Here is a 13,608-nt window from a genome sequence, read left to right as displayed (position 1 = left end):
GCCTTTCTAATCACGTGATGTTTCCGGACGTGGATCTGTAGAGTCGATACATAGTATGTGCAGTATCACGACCCCATTTAAAACGCAGTCGTACTAATGTACAGCGACAGATTCAACTGACGTGCATTCTGAACATAAAGTTACTGTCAGAAAAGAGGAAATAAAAGAGCTAACGTTAGCATTGACCTCATGTGCTAACTGTCGCTGCACCCGCTCGTCTCCGCTCCTCCCCGGTTGTCTCGGCTCTGGAGCCGCTATGGGCGACCCTCTTCTCCCGCTGCTCGTCGTGGTGTTGTCGGCTTGGTCGGGTGTCGGAGACCCGGCGGGATCCGCTCATGTCGACGGAGTTCCGCCTTCTAAAATAGGCAAGAAAAGCACTGTTAAACATGATAGTTAGCTGTTGAATTTAGCCTCTGTTAGCCCGCATTCAGAGGGTTACAAGCTAGTCTGATTAGGATAATAAAGTGAATGTATTCGTTAGCTAATCCTCTATGTTGCTGTTAAGTTGTAAAATCATTTTTGTTATTGTTAGTTGTTACGCCACGTGCATACCTGTGGGCTATTGTAGTTATATCGGAAGGTATCTTAACGTTAGTTTGGAAACGTGGGCTAATATTTTGGAATCCAAATTGTACGTTTTCCTTCTTATTACACTTTGAAGGGATCCAGTGATGACTTTATTCAAATATAGCATCCGTGTAATAAAGATAAAATCACATGGCAATGTGTTTTAAAGGCAGTCAGCTAGATAATTGTGGGCCCTTTGAGTCCTCTCATCTTTACACAAACCTGATCACTTGTCACCATCTGAGTCCACCTGTTTCACAGTTCAATGCATGCCATACCATGCATGTCCATAGATGGTGTTACATGACTGACGTCAACAACGTTTTCATTGGCATCGTATGAAAATCCTCATTGTTTGCCCCATCAGTATCAGTGCATGTATATTTTACAACTACTTTTTTTGACAAAGGTACAACATTGCTTGTGCTGCAATTTAAAGTCTGGTCAAGTCTTAAAGTAAAATGTAATGTGTTAGTAGTAGATACATGTCCTTTTGGATTGGTTAATTGTTTCAACATTAATTGGGACAAAGCAAAAAGTTAAATAAGTAACCTATCACAGTCTATTGGAGGAGGAGACTCTGTTTAAGGTAAACCCTGAAATGGAAATTTCCAGTGGGAAATAGATACTCCAAGAACCAGCTGCTGCACCTACTTCCCACTACAGCATTACCCCAACACCCCATCAAACACACCATTGTGAACACTCCTCTGTCCAGCTCTAGATATGATGACTGACCACTAAAAGCTGCAAAATAACAGAAAACAAGTATTACTTTTTAATCGATCAATTGTGATTAGTTTATATTCTATATTGAGTAACATACATGTTATCATGTCTTTAAACTCCCAGATGCCATACAATAATACAAACGATTCAGTATGATTAATGGTCATTAGTTTTCTGCCAAATTTCACTCCAAAGCCACATTCTGATTTCACTCTTCTTCTCTGTCTTTGCCTCTGATCCTCGGTGCTCCAGCGGTGGTCGGGGCGGGGATAGGAGGCAGTGCCACAGCCCATTTCCTGCGGCAGCACTTTGGCCCTGAGGTCCAGGTAGACGTGTTCGAGAAGGGGGAGGTCGGAGGTCGCCTTGCCACTGTAACCGTTAATCACAACGACTACGAGTCTGGAGGCTCCATCATTCACTCCCTCAACCTCCACATGCAGGAGTTTGTCAAGCAGCTAGGTTTGTGTACACACACACACACACACACACACACACACACACAAAGCTCTAAAAGGCAGAGAAGACAGTAAGTGTTTGACTGCGTAGCATTAATTTAGTCACCGTCTGTCCTTTTCTAGTTATCTCTGTTGGAAAGGATGTCTGGTTGCATGTTAAATAGTCAAAAGTGAGTTAAAACGAGAGCTGGGCTTCAAAAACAGAGGTAACAGAGGTGATTCCCAGTGGGACCTGCAAACATCGGTTCAGGTTTACGAGCTAAGAAAATGAGTTGTGCTTTTAGCAGAATACAGAGATCCTGTGTAACAGCGATGAAAATAAGTATCTTGCTTGATCGGATTCATTTTGTGCCTCCAGCAGATGTAACCTGAGCAGGAAAAGTGCTCATCAGTCAAAAAGGTTGATGGTTTGAATTTAATAAGCAGCACTACACATGTGGCTCTCTAACTGGAAGACGAATCCTAGTGGTTCTGCCTCCAGTATTCAGTGCCCTGCCAAAGTAAACGGACCACACGGACTGTTTACATCTTCTTGTTTATATCAAGTCCAAAAAGGTTCAGAGAAAAATAAATGGATTAATGTCAAATCACAGTTTGTAAAGTATAAAGGGGAAAATATTTATATTTGAATTTGAAAATGTTTCATGTGCCTTTGTGTATCTGTGTTTGTCCTTTGCGTCGTCCTGTGTCCACACCTCCAGGTTTAAAGTACCGACGCAGCGTGGCGGGTAAGACGGCAGTGTTTAACGGCGAGGAGATGATTCTGGAGGAGACGGACTGGTACCTGCTGGACCTGTTCCGGCTGTGGTGGCGCTACGGCATCAGCTTCATACGTCTTCAGATGTGGGTGGAGGAGATTATGGAGAAATTCATGAGGTGAGCCAGAAATATTAGTGCCCTGTTTGCTCGACAGGATGTAGCTGTGGCGCTGCTAAACCTGGATCTATGGCCATTAAGGTTTAACATTTTTTCTTGCTGCCATTGTTTTCACTCAATTGAATCATAGACTATTGAAACAATTACTTTAGGTATAGAATGAATGCACGATACTGCCTCACAGTGTGGCAGTCAATGGGTAAAACCTATGCTGAGCTATTTATTATGTCCTACGCCTGCAGCTGTAATCACTGCAAAACCTCAACTAAGTGTGTGACTTTCCAAACATGACCTCTGTATAAGTACAACAACAGAATATCAGATGCTCCTTGCTGGAATTATGTTATTTTGACTCATTTGAAACATGAGATGCAGCGTCTCTGTTCATTGACCTATATTTCTTCCCTCAGGAAGTGATTCATCTCCTGTATCATGTTGTCTTTCTTGCACTGAGCCTGTGTATCCCTCTGTCTGTTTCTCTCTTTTGCTTTTGCACAGATTAGGCTTTCAGATAGGAATGAGGCAATCGGCCCACTAATTTAGTAATTGACTTCTGTAATTGACAATTCACTATTTGTCGCATGTATAATACAGGATCTACAAGTACCAGGCCCACGGCTATGCCTTCAGCTCGGTGGAGGAACTATTGGACTCTCTTGGGGGGAGTGGCTTCATCAACATGACCCAGAGGCCTCTCTCTGATTCGCTGCTGGAGCTGGGCGTGTCGCAGCGTTTCATCGACGAGATCATCGAGCCTGTCATGAGGGTCAACTACGGACAGAACGTCAGCATCCCCGCCTTTGTAGGTCAGATGAGTGTGAAGAAATGAGCAGTAGAAGAAGAGGAGGGAGCGACGGTGGAGGGGGGCGGGGGGTTGATGAGTAGAAAAGAGATGGGGCCGATGTAGGTCAGGAGAGAGGAAAGGAAAAGAGATGCAGGAGAGAAGGGAGGAGCACGAGTCGAAAATAGAAGAGAGGGAAGAAAGGTGAGAGGAAGGGGTGGCCTATGGGAGCAAGAGAACAGGAAAATGTGTGGGCAGCTGGTTATTGGTTTACAGCACTTGGCCCTGTCTGTTGTGACAGAGAGAGAGTGTGTGTGTGTGCGTGTGTGTGTGTGTGTGTGTGTGTGTGTGTGTGTGTGTGTGTGTGTGTGTGTGTGTGTGTGTGTGTGTGTGTGTGTGTGTGTGTGTGTGTGTGTGTGTGTGTGTGTGTGTGTGTGTGTGTGTGTGTGTGTGTGTGTGTGTGTGTTACAGGCGCTGTGTCTTTAGCTGGGGCCCAGAACAACCTGTGGGCGGTGGAAGGAGGCAACAAGCTGGTATGTTCCGGCCTGCTGAAGATGGCCAACGCTAACCTGCTGCAAGCACAAGTCAGCTCCATCTCGCCCGTCTACTCAGGTACAATCCCCAGGAGCAGAATATTAGAAACTTGTAACCTGGGGCAAACGGAACTTGATGCTCGGTTCTTTCTTGTGTTTCCGAAGTATTTTACAAACTGGGAGGTTTTGGGTATAAACATCATTAAAGCCTTTTGTCCTGTCATAGATGGGACATCTTGAGACATAAGAAACGTGCTGAATGTTACTAGATTATATCTGCCAGTAGATACTAGGGGTGCAGTGTATGGATTATTTACCTGCTACTCACATGGATGATTTATTATTCCACAGCTCTGACTTAACCAAAACATCCACACAAGCAACGTCACCTTTGGCTTTCTAGTCAGTGTGCTGTGCTTGTGAACAGATTAGTGCGTAGTATTTTTCAGCATCTAGTGGTGAGGTTACAGATTGCATCCAACTGAAACTTTTCCAGCGTGCCAAGCCAGTAGGAGAACTACTGCGGTCGATGTGAAAACGCCCAATCTATGGCCACTGTCTGGTTTGTCCGCTCCGTTCTAAATGCTACAAAATTGTTCCTTTTAAGTCAATGACAGCAGTTTTGGTACAGTACAGTGTTGACTTTGATTGTGTGTGTTTTCCTGACAGGCGAGGTGCCCCAGTACCAGCTGAGCTTCACCACAGCATCGGAGACGGGATCGGAGCTGTATGACATCGTAGTGCTGGCGACGCCGCTCCAGGCCAGCGTCCGGTCTGGGGTCCGGTTCCAAGGTTTCACCCCTCCCTTTGAGGAGCTCCCCGGCAACTATCACAGCACTGTGGCAACCATTGTCCATGGTTACCTCAACACGTCTTTCTTTGGTTTCCCGGACCCTCGCCTTTTCCCCTTCGCCAGCGTCTTGACAACCGAGACGCTCGATCTGTTTTTCAACAGCGTGGCAAGTGTTTGTCCCGTCAACATCTCGACTGGCTTCCGGCGTAAGCAGCCACAAGAGGCTGGAGTCTATAAAGTGTTCTCACCACAACCTCTGGACAAGGCTCAGCTCAAAACACTGTTCAGGTCAGCCACTCCCTCCTCGGCAAAGCAATCATGTATCAGCCAGGGCCGCAACTAACTATTATTTTCATTATTCATTATTTGGCAATTATCCTCAATCTCAATTAGTCATTTGGTCTAGAAAATAGTGAACAATGCCATCGTAATTTCCCAAAGTTGGCGTATATATTTAGCTTGTTTTGTTTGACCATTTGTCCAAACGCCAAAGATATTCAATTTACTATCATAACAGACCAAAACATATTCAACTTCGTGCAGTTGGAGCCAGTGAATTTTGGGCAAGATTATCTAAATTGTTGCAGATTTATTTTTGTCAGTCCAACTAAAACATTTCCTCTCGATACATTCTGTTCATTTAGTTAGATAAGAAATGAACATGATGCATGCTAGCAGGTCTGTATCTGGGCACAGCAGTGCTGTAAACTAAAACATGTCAACGTGCTAATAGTGGGGTTTTATGTCATGATGTCATGTAAAGAATTGTCATGTTTACCAGCAAAATGTAGCTTATTGGCCACAAAGTACTGCTGAGACTGATGGGACTGGCATTAGATTTTCAGGTATTTGGACAACGAGATCTTTTTAAAATCGGGAGTAACAACTTTCCTCCTTTACTGTACCTCTGAATCTCAGGTCGTACTACTCCGTGCAGGTGACGGAGTGGCAGGCCTACCCTTGTTACGGCAGCAGCCAGGGACTGTCGCCTGTGGAGCTCCACCCCAATCTCTACTACCTCAATGGCATCGAGTTGGCCGGCAGCGCGATGGAGATGAGCTCAGTAGCGGCCAAGAACATCGCGCTGCTGGCTTACCACCGCTGGAACAGACAGACGGACATGGTGGACCAGAAAGATCTGATGCACAGGATCAAGACTGAGCTATGACCTGGTCACCTGAAAACCCTACAGCATCCGTATTAAGGTGCTACATTTTAAATTTTGACTGACCTCTCAAATGGCATATTGAGACACATCCAAGTAATACAATATACATTTTAATAGAGTGAATCAATGAGTAATTCGTTGAACGTAGTCTTACCCTGCCTTATCCTAAAGAAACTTAAGCAAACAAAAGAAAAACAAGCCTCAAAGTCAAGTCTAAGACTCATTTAATCACACCACTTAAAGAACTGTGGTCCTGCGCTACTTCTCAAAGACCATTTTGATTTTGCAGATTGCTTCGTTTTCTATGCCAGAGACGTTGCGGATATATAGGACACTTGTTGGGGATTGATTGCTAATGCTAGTTAGTGGTTTCATCCAAAAATGCAGCTGCAGGAAGCTTTGCTTTGCCAAGAAATAAGGAAACCAAGCAACTGTGGTAAACATCAGCTATTCTCTCAGTCGGTAGTGAATGGACTTTTAGGAGTCACCGTCTTATTGAGTTGCCGGTGGTGTGAATGAACACCAGTTAATGTGAGCACCAGTTTAAGGTCACTGGTGATGCTCTGTGTAAATAGAAAATGCTGTGGTTAAATCAAGAAAACGCTCTTGGAATCAATATTGAGAGCATGAATGAGAGTCTTATAAATGGCTGCTTTTGTCTGCCTCGTAACAGCTGTGAGATATGACAGATCAGCGGTTTAACTGCCTTCAGTCATATAATCAGAAACAACTGCAGCCTTGCTATTACGGTCTATACATTTAAGGACTGTTGAGGCCTGAATCTCTATACATTGATTTGTGTTAATTAATAAAATCATTATTCAGTGACTCATGTCAGTGGCCACTGGTGCTATGCTCTATTGCCCCTTTCATCAGACCATTTCATTGTCTCCCTTTCCTGCTGCTTTTGTTGCATAATAATAAAAATTTTTTTTCGGGGAACAGAGCCAACAAGCTTTCACACTGGACCAAATGAAAGCGGAGGACAGATCCGTGATGATGATGACACTTTTCTCTCAAGCCCTAAAGCTTTATCGAGATACGTTTAATAAGCGCTGTAATCTTGGAAAAACTCATATGAAGACAGAGTTGGACATTCGCTCTCAGAAATGGCAAGTGCCTAAAAAGATGGCGTGATGTGAAAACCTTGACTTTTGATTATCTTCATAAGTAACTAAGAAATGCCTTGTTTTGTTCATTTAAAATTGAAAAAAAGTGGATTTGTACTGAAGTAGATTTTTGGACTCGGGAAACCTAATTTAACTGTTGTCAACTTAAAACCTTGGCGTCAGAAATCATTTTTATTTATTTTTTTCACTCCGCAGCAGCTTTTGTACATAGAAGAGTCAAATATTTGTTGCAATACTACCGTTGTGATATGCTGTGAAAACGAATGGACACAATGAGTATTCTAGAACCATCTTGTGGATTGAACACATAGGGATCGACAAAACAATCTCAATCAAGGTTCACTTTCATCATCTCCGAACCCTCATGAACTGACCGACTGAACAAACTCCATCCACTAATGGAGGCCGTGAGATGTGATTAACAGTTAAGACGAAGTGAGTAGAGAGACCAGTGAGTCCAGATTATGTCAAACAGCAGCTTTCTAAGACTGTTCACATCTAACCACTATTGCTTTACAAATGTAACTTTCTGCTCAGCACAGCATGTATCAACATATTTCATCTGCCCGATAAACAAAATATTGCAACTGTTTATAATGAATGAAGTGCGCTATTTTGACTGTTGATGAATTTTGGATGGATTGCTATGAAAAAAACACTGAAAACTCACTCTGATTTATTGTGGGCATTCAGGTTTTATTCCCTGTCTCGTAATAATTACACAGAAAGAAGATTGATTTGTTGATTTCACTCTGCAGGTGTTTGGGTTATTTGAAGTTGAATTTTCTTCTACTAGAATGGGAATAAATAAAGTTATGAAAGTGATATGTCACTAATGGGACGTCTAACGTGTAAAATGTTGGTTTACAGATTAATAAATCGCACCCATGCAGTTAAATGGACGACATGCTGCAGCTTTTTTCATACTGGGCTCCAATTATGAGATCCCAAATCTGCCTAATTTACCCACTAAATTATTTATTTCAGTCTTTGTGCCCTGAATTTGAAGAAGTGGCCATACTGTATATCTCAAGAAGTTCATTTGAGATCCTGTCGCTGTCCTCTAGAATCTAGATCACCAACTATTTCATGTCAAAGATCCTGAATGAATTTGAGCAGACCATCATGCACCCACTAAGGTTTGTGACAGATTTCTGCTCTCAGTGGAGAAAGATTGATTCACCATCTTAATGATTTAAACGCTATGAAATATATTCTGTATTTTCCAGCCGACCCCTTGTGAAGTGTTTGAAAATGAGCCGTTCCAGGACGATGCCGTGGACTGTATTCATAATCAAGACTGTAAAACGTTCAAGGAAGTGGAAAGCATGAAGAGGCCAACAACAAAGCGTATCCTCTTCTCCACAGTAGTCTGTTTATTATAATGTTGTGTATAATGGGCCCTGTGTCTGCTCTTCCTTGGCTTCCCAGCAGCAACAATCACAATGCTGATAATAGAATGAGGGAACATTCGAAACATGGGTCACTTATGCTCCTTTAAATATGTTCATATAAATAAATGTCTGTTAAGTCACTATCGCTGAACGTGGTAACACAGTGGTGATTGCGCCTATAGCAGAATGATGAAAGTATTACAATATTTATTTTTCAGAAATTATAACTGCTTGTCTCCGGAAAGAAGTGCTGTTTTACAGTTTTTCTCTGTTGTATAAACACAAAACATGGAACCCACACAACTTTGCACATTCAGCTCATTTATTAAAAACAAGACTGCAAAAGAAAATGCCATTTACACTCAAATAGAGTAAATCTCTAGGTTTGCCACTTTAAATCCCACGACTGTATGTTGTCGATGAGCTATCGGTCAAACTGCTGCAGTGGTGTCCAGATGTTTTACTTAAATAAGAGTAGCAATACCCGTGTTAAAATACTCTGTTACAAGTTAAAGTCCTGCATTCAAACTATTACTGAAGTAAAAGTACAAAAGTATTATTAGCAAGATATACTTAAAGTACCAAAAGTAGCTTAACCTATAAAATGTATTTGCTAATTAATATTTGTATTAATAATCTAAATCTGCACTTAAATAGTGACTAAAGCTATCAGATAAATGTAGTTGAGTAAAAACTACAATATTTGTCTCTGAAATGTAGTGGAGACGTAAAAAGTAGCATAATACGAGTAAAGTACAAGTATCTCAAAATTGTACTTAAGTACAATATTGGGATAAATGTACTTTGTTGAATAAAACACATTTTCCCAGAGGAGACAAATTAAAGAAAAGCGCCACGATGAAACGGTATTTAACAAAGAATCTAAACTGAAAGGCACACTTACTAGCTTTCAGAGCTTTTAACCACAGCTCACGGTCTTCATTCAGTGACTAGAGCTAGCTCAATATCAAACAGGTGATTCACATCCGACGCCAAAGAAAGTCCTTGAAACAGGTTTGCCCGTTATCACGTGACCAATAGTTCAGAAATGAGGTCACACGCTGAAACCCAAGCCAGCTCCATCTTCTGAGTGAAGACTGTGAACTGTGCTTAACTTGGATTGATTTGTTACATCTGTTTTGTTTCTTATGTTGTTCACAGAGATCGGAAATTAGTTTCCACGCTCTAGTGATATTACTGGGGTTCAAAAGATGTTGGCATTTACCAGGTAGAGAATGGATAATTGGTTGCATTGTGGGAAAAATCACCTCAATACTCCTTTAAGATCTCAGAATCTGTTGTATTTTCAACCCTTGCTGCGAGTATTGAGTTTGAAAACTAAACAATATCTGCAATCTGTCTTTACATTGGTAAATGCGCTGAGCATGTCCAATTTATAGTCACATAACTTTTATTTTAAAATCCTATTGACGCTAGTATCAATAAACACTATTTATTTCAACCTTGAGATATTCTATAGTAACATTTTGAGTAATTATAACTAAAATGTGTGAATTTTTAGAGGCTCCTGTGTCAATTTTTCTTGTATTTTGGATTTCCAGGCAGCTTTGTACTTTGATAAATTGACATTATACTGTATTTCTGCTAAAAAAATAGAATAGTGAACATGTGGGGGTAAGAACAAAAAATGATGCATATAATGTCAGCAAGCATTTACCAAAATGAACCTACACTCCAGAGTTATTAACACATACTACATCATGTTGTGTGCCCTGCATGAAAGTCACTGAAAAGAGTTTTAATAATAACAACCCTGTTGAATGGAAAAACAAGTCACATTTCAGTAGAAGCTCACAAATTCACCAGAACGCACACACACACTAACACACACACACACACACACACTCCATATTTCATCCCATCCTCAACCTGGCAGAGCTCTCTGCAGGCTGTTTGATGTGTGTGTGTGTGTGTGTGTGTGTGTGTGTGTGTGTGTGTGTGTGTGTGTGTGTGTGTGATATGTTCGATCAACGCAGTGGAAGCATGTAGAGCTGCTGTGTTCATGCTGCTGCCAGCGTTAACTGACCTGCACAGATACATAGATCCAATGGCGGGTTTAATCAGAATCAGAATCAGCTTTATTGAACATGTACTGTATGCGTACGCAGACAAGGAATTTGACTCCGGTTTTCACTTTGCTCTCAACGTACAAGAAAAACATAGAAGAAAAATATGTAAGTATAAACATGTAACGACTATGTACAATATAAATATATATCCAAAAGTGTATATATATATATATATATGAACATAAACCAATACAACAACAATGACAGTGGAATTGAGGTGATAGTGGAAACAGAGGTGATAGTGCAGTATGACTAATGTCTGATTAATTGTTCATCAGAGTGATGGCCAGTGGACAGAAGCTGTTCTGGTGGTTTTGGCGTACAGAGCTCTGTAGCGCCTACCAGAGGGGTGGAGTTGGAACAGCTTGTGTCCAGGGTGTGAAGGGTCTGCAGTGATCTTTCCTGCCCGTTTCCTGACTCTGGAGGTGTACAAGTCCACGATGGAGGGCAGGCTGGAGCCAATAATTCTCTCTGCAGACCTGACAGTCCGTTGTAGTCTGTTCCTGTCCTGTTTAGTGGCCGATCCAAACCACACAGTGATGGAGGAGCAGAGGACAGACTGGGTGATAGCCAGTCTGCTGGGCCTTTTTCCTGATGGTGTCGATGTTGGAGGCCCACTTCAGATCCTCGGAGATTGTGGATCCCGGAAACCTGAAGGTCTCCACCGCAGACACAGTGCTGTTGAGTATGGTGAGAAGGGCCAGTTTTGGGGGGGGGGGGGGCTCCTCCTGAAGTCCACTGTCATCTCCACAGTTTTGAGCTTGTTCAGCTTCAGGTTGTTCTGGCCACACCAGAGGACCAGCTGAAGAGCAGTGGGGAGAGCACACGTCCCTGGGGGGCACCAGTGCTGATAGACCGGGTGCTGGATGTGATTTTTCCCAGCCTCACCTGCTGCATCCTGTCTGTCGGGAAGTTTGTGATCCACTGACAGGTGGAGGCTGGCACAGTCAGCTGGGAGAGTTTGGGTTGGAGTATTGCTGGGATGATGGTGTTGAACGCTGAGCTGAAGTCCACAAACAGAACCCTTGCGTATGTCCCCGGGGAGTCGAGGTGTCGCAGCATGTAGTGCAGCCCCATGTTGAGAGAGGCCCTGTGATGTTCTTCAGATGGGTCAACACCAGTCTCTCAAAGGATTTCATGACCAAAGACGTCCGGGCGACGGGCCTGCAGTCATTTAATCCTGTGACGGAGGATTTCATGGGGACCGGGATGATCGTGGAGCGTTTGAAGCAGGGGGGGACTTCACACAGCTCCAGTGATCGGTTGAAGATCTGCATGAAGATGGGGGCCAGCTGGTCAGCACAGACTTTAAGGTAGGAGGGGGACACACTGGGGCAGATCTGGGGTCCGGAACCTCTTGGACCTGAGCGAGCCCCATTTGGGGTTCAGAGCGAGATGTTTAATCGAAGAGAGCATCGTAGAAATCAAAGTTCAAGGTTTTGGAGTTTTATTGGCTGAAAATTCTGTCAATCACAATAAGCACCTGGATCTAACGAGATGTCACATGACAAGATCCGCCCGGCACAGCCTGAGCAAGGGCTCCAGACAAACAGACAGAGACGAGGAAAATGCATGGAGGAGAGATATGAGAGGTCAAAATGGGCCAAAATGATACCAAACAGCTCTGTTATGATAGATTGTACAATATGAGTGATAAACAAAGTGAAATATAGTGAAATATATAGTTATATAGTATATAAAAGTACAACGGAACAGCTGCAAATTCTGGTTCGAAAATGAGAATTTGGCATGTTTATTTTTAGATAAACACCTATAACTGAGGTTTGCTTCACTTTATTTACACCATATCTTTTTGTGAGGCACCTGCACCCTTTGTGCTATGAATTGGGAATGTTTTTAGGCTAGCCAGGGCCTCATTTAATAAATTACAGTGCTTTTTCTTCAGACGAACCTGGGAATTTCCCCTCTTTGCTGTGTTCAGGCTTCAGCTAATATTAACCAGTAACATATACACAATATTTACCCATCTCATCAAATCTCACAATCCCTAGTGTTATTCAAGCATCAACATTTTTAAAATAGACCTTGTAGTTACAGAATTGTAGTCTCTTTTGTGTGGGTTACAATTTTCGAGAAGAGGCCTAAAAAAAAGGCTTAGGGTCCAAGAGGTTTTCAGAGAAAGATCCAGCCTCTCATTTTCTGTCAGCTGCAGGATGTAGGTCATAGGTTTCTCTGAGAGTTGCCCTGCATCTAGTGATGTTATTTTGTTCCCTGGCTCTGCTGTGGCTGTTTGGCCTGAAAGAAGGCAGCTTTCAGACCCAGTACTGTGTTGACGCTTGTTTATTTCTCCTGACTAATACTGAAAGTGAAAGAATATGTTTTTTTCTCTAAAAGCTTCAACTCAGACCAACTGCTTTTATTATCGCTCTTTTCCCTAAGTTGTCACACTTTGTAATGGGTGGAGTCAAAGTTTCTATTTCCGGTCAAAGGGGGGGCTTCCTGGAACAGCTGCTTGTAGATAATTTATTTTGGACTGAGCTCAATGGAGACTGTTTGTGAGTTAATGGGAATCAGGCAGTTGATTGCTTTTAACTTATCTTTAAACCGTTTTCTACAGGTGGGGGCTGAAAACTACATGTTATGGAGAAATGCAATCAATAAATGTTTAATGTTCACAAAAATTGTTTTCCTGTAAACTAAGTTCCTGTTTACATTCAGTGTCCCTCACCAAAATGCACTTTGTGTATTCTTGAGGCCCGCCTGACAAAACCTTCACAAAGCAGAACTTTTTTTGTTTTTATGGGGAACCCTGCACTCTGTTACAATCTTGTTTACTTGCTAGGGATTAATCTTCTTCCCTGCTGGTGCCATGCTTTGTTTCTTTGCTCGTTTGCCACCAGTAAATCAACGGAAATGTGTGAAACCACTTGTCGGTGACACATGCATGTGCGCCCTTGTGCATGAGAACAAACAAAAAGGAGATCAACTCACAAAAACATTTGCTCTAGAGTGCTACTTGTCAAAGCTCCACAGGGTCCCTTAATGCATTTAAAATGCAATGATGTTAAGTCAAAAATTATTGTATATGTCTACACTAGAATTATATTCATGGCATACTGGAAATCCCTATG

The 13,608-nt window shown here is 42.4% G+C and overlaps 1 protein-coding gene across 2 annotated transcripts; it reads left to right on the top strand.

The window, feature by feature from the left end:
• The first annotated feature begins 35 nt into the window (after positions 1 to 35).
• Positions 36 to 7,857, top strand: pcyox1l (prenylcysteine oxidase 1 like). 2 transcript variants are annotated; one of them, XM_079170971.1, is made up of 8 exons: positions 36 to 365; positions 1,549 to 1,755; positions 2,453 to 2,627; positions 3,222 to 3,433; positions 3,880 to 4,020; positions 4,611 to 5,022; positions 5,653 to 5,939; positions 6,848 to 7,857. In XM_079170971.1, exons 1-7 carry the CDS (start codon positions 257 to 259, stop codon positions 5,900 to 5,902), a joined length of 1,506 nt encoding a protein of 501 aa, XP_079027097.1. In that variant the 5' UTR covers positions 36 to 256; the 3' UTR covers positions 5,903 to 5,939; positions 6,848 to 7,857. The 2 variants fall into 2 exon arrangements, with proteins under 2 accessions (XP_079027097.1, XP_079027096.1); XM_079170970.1 differs by having other exon boundaries at positions 5,653 to 7,857.
• The last annotated feature ends 5,751 nt before the right edge of the window (positions 7,858 to 13,608 follow it).

Source organism: Pholis gunnellus (genome assembly GCF_910591455.1).
Source record: "Pholis gunnellus genome assembly, chromosome: 13".
Classification (NCBI taxonomy): Eukaryota; Metazoa; Chordata; class Actinopteri; order Perciformes; family Pholidae; genus Pholis; species Pholis gunnellus.
Note: the sequence above shows the minus strand (reverse complement) of the source record. Positions and strands in the feature narration are given on the sequence as shown.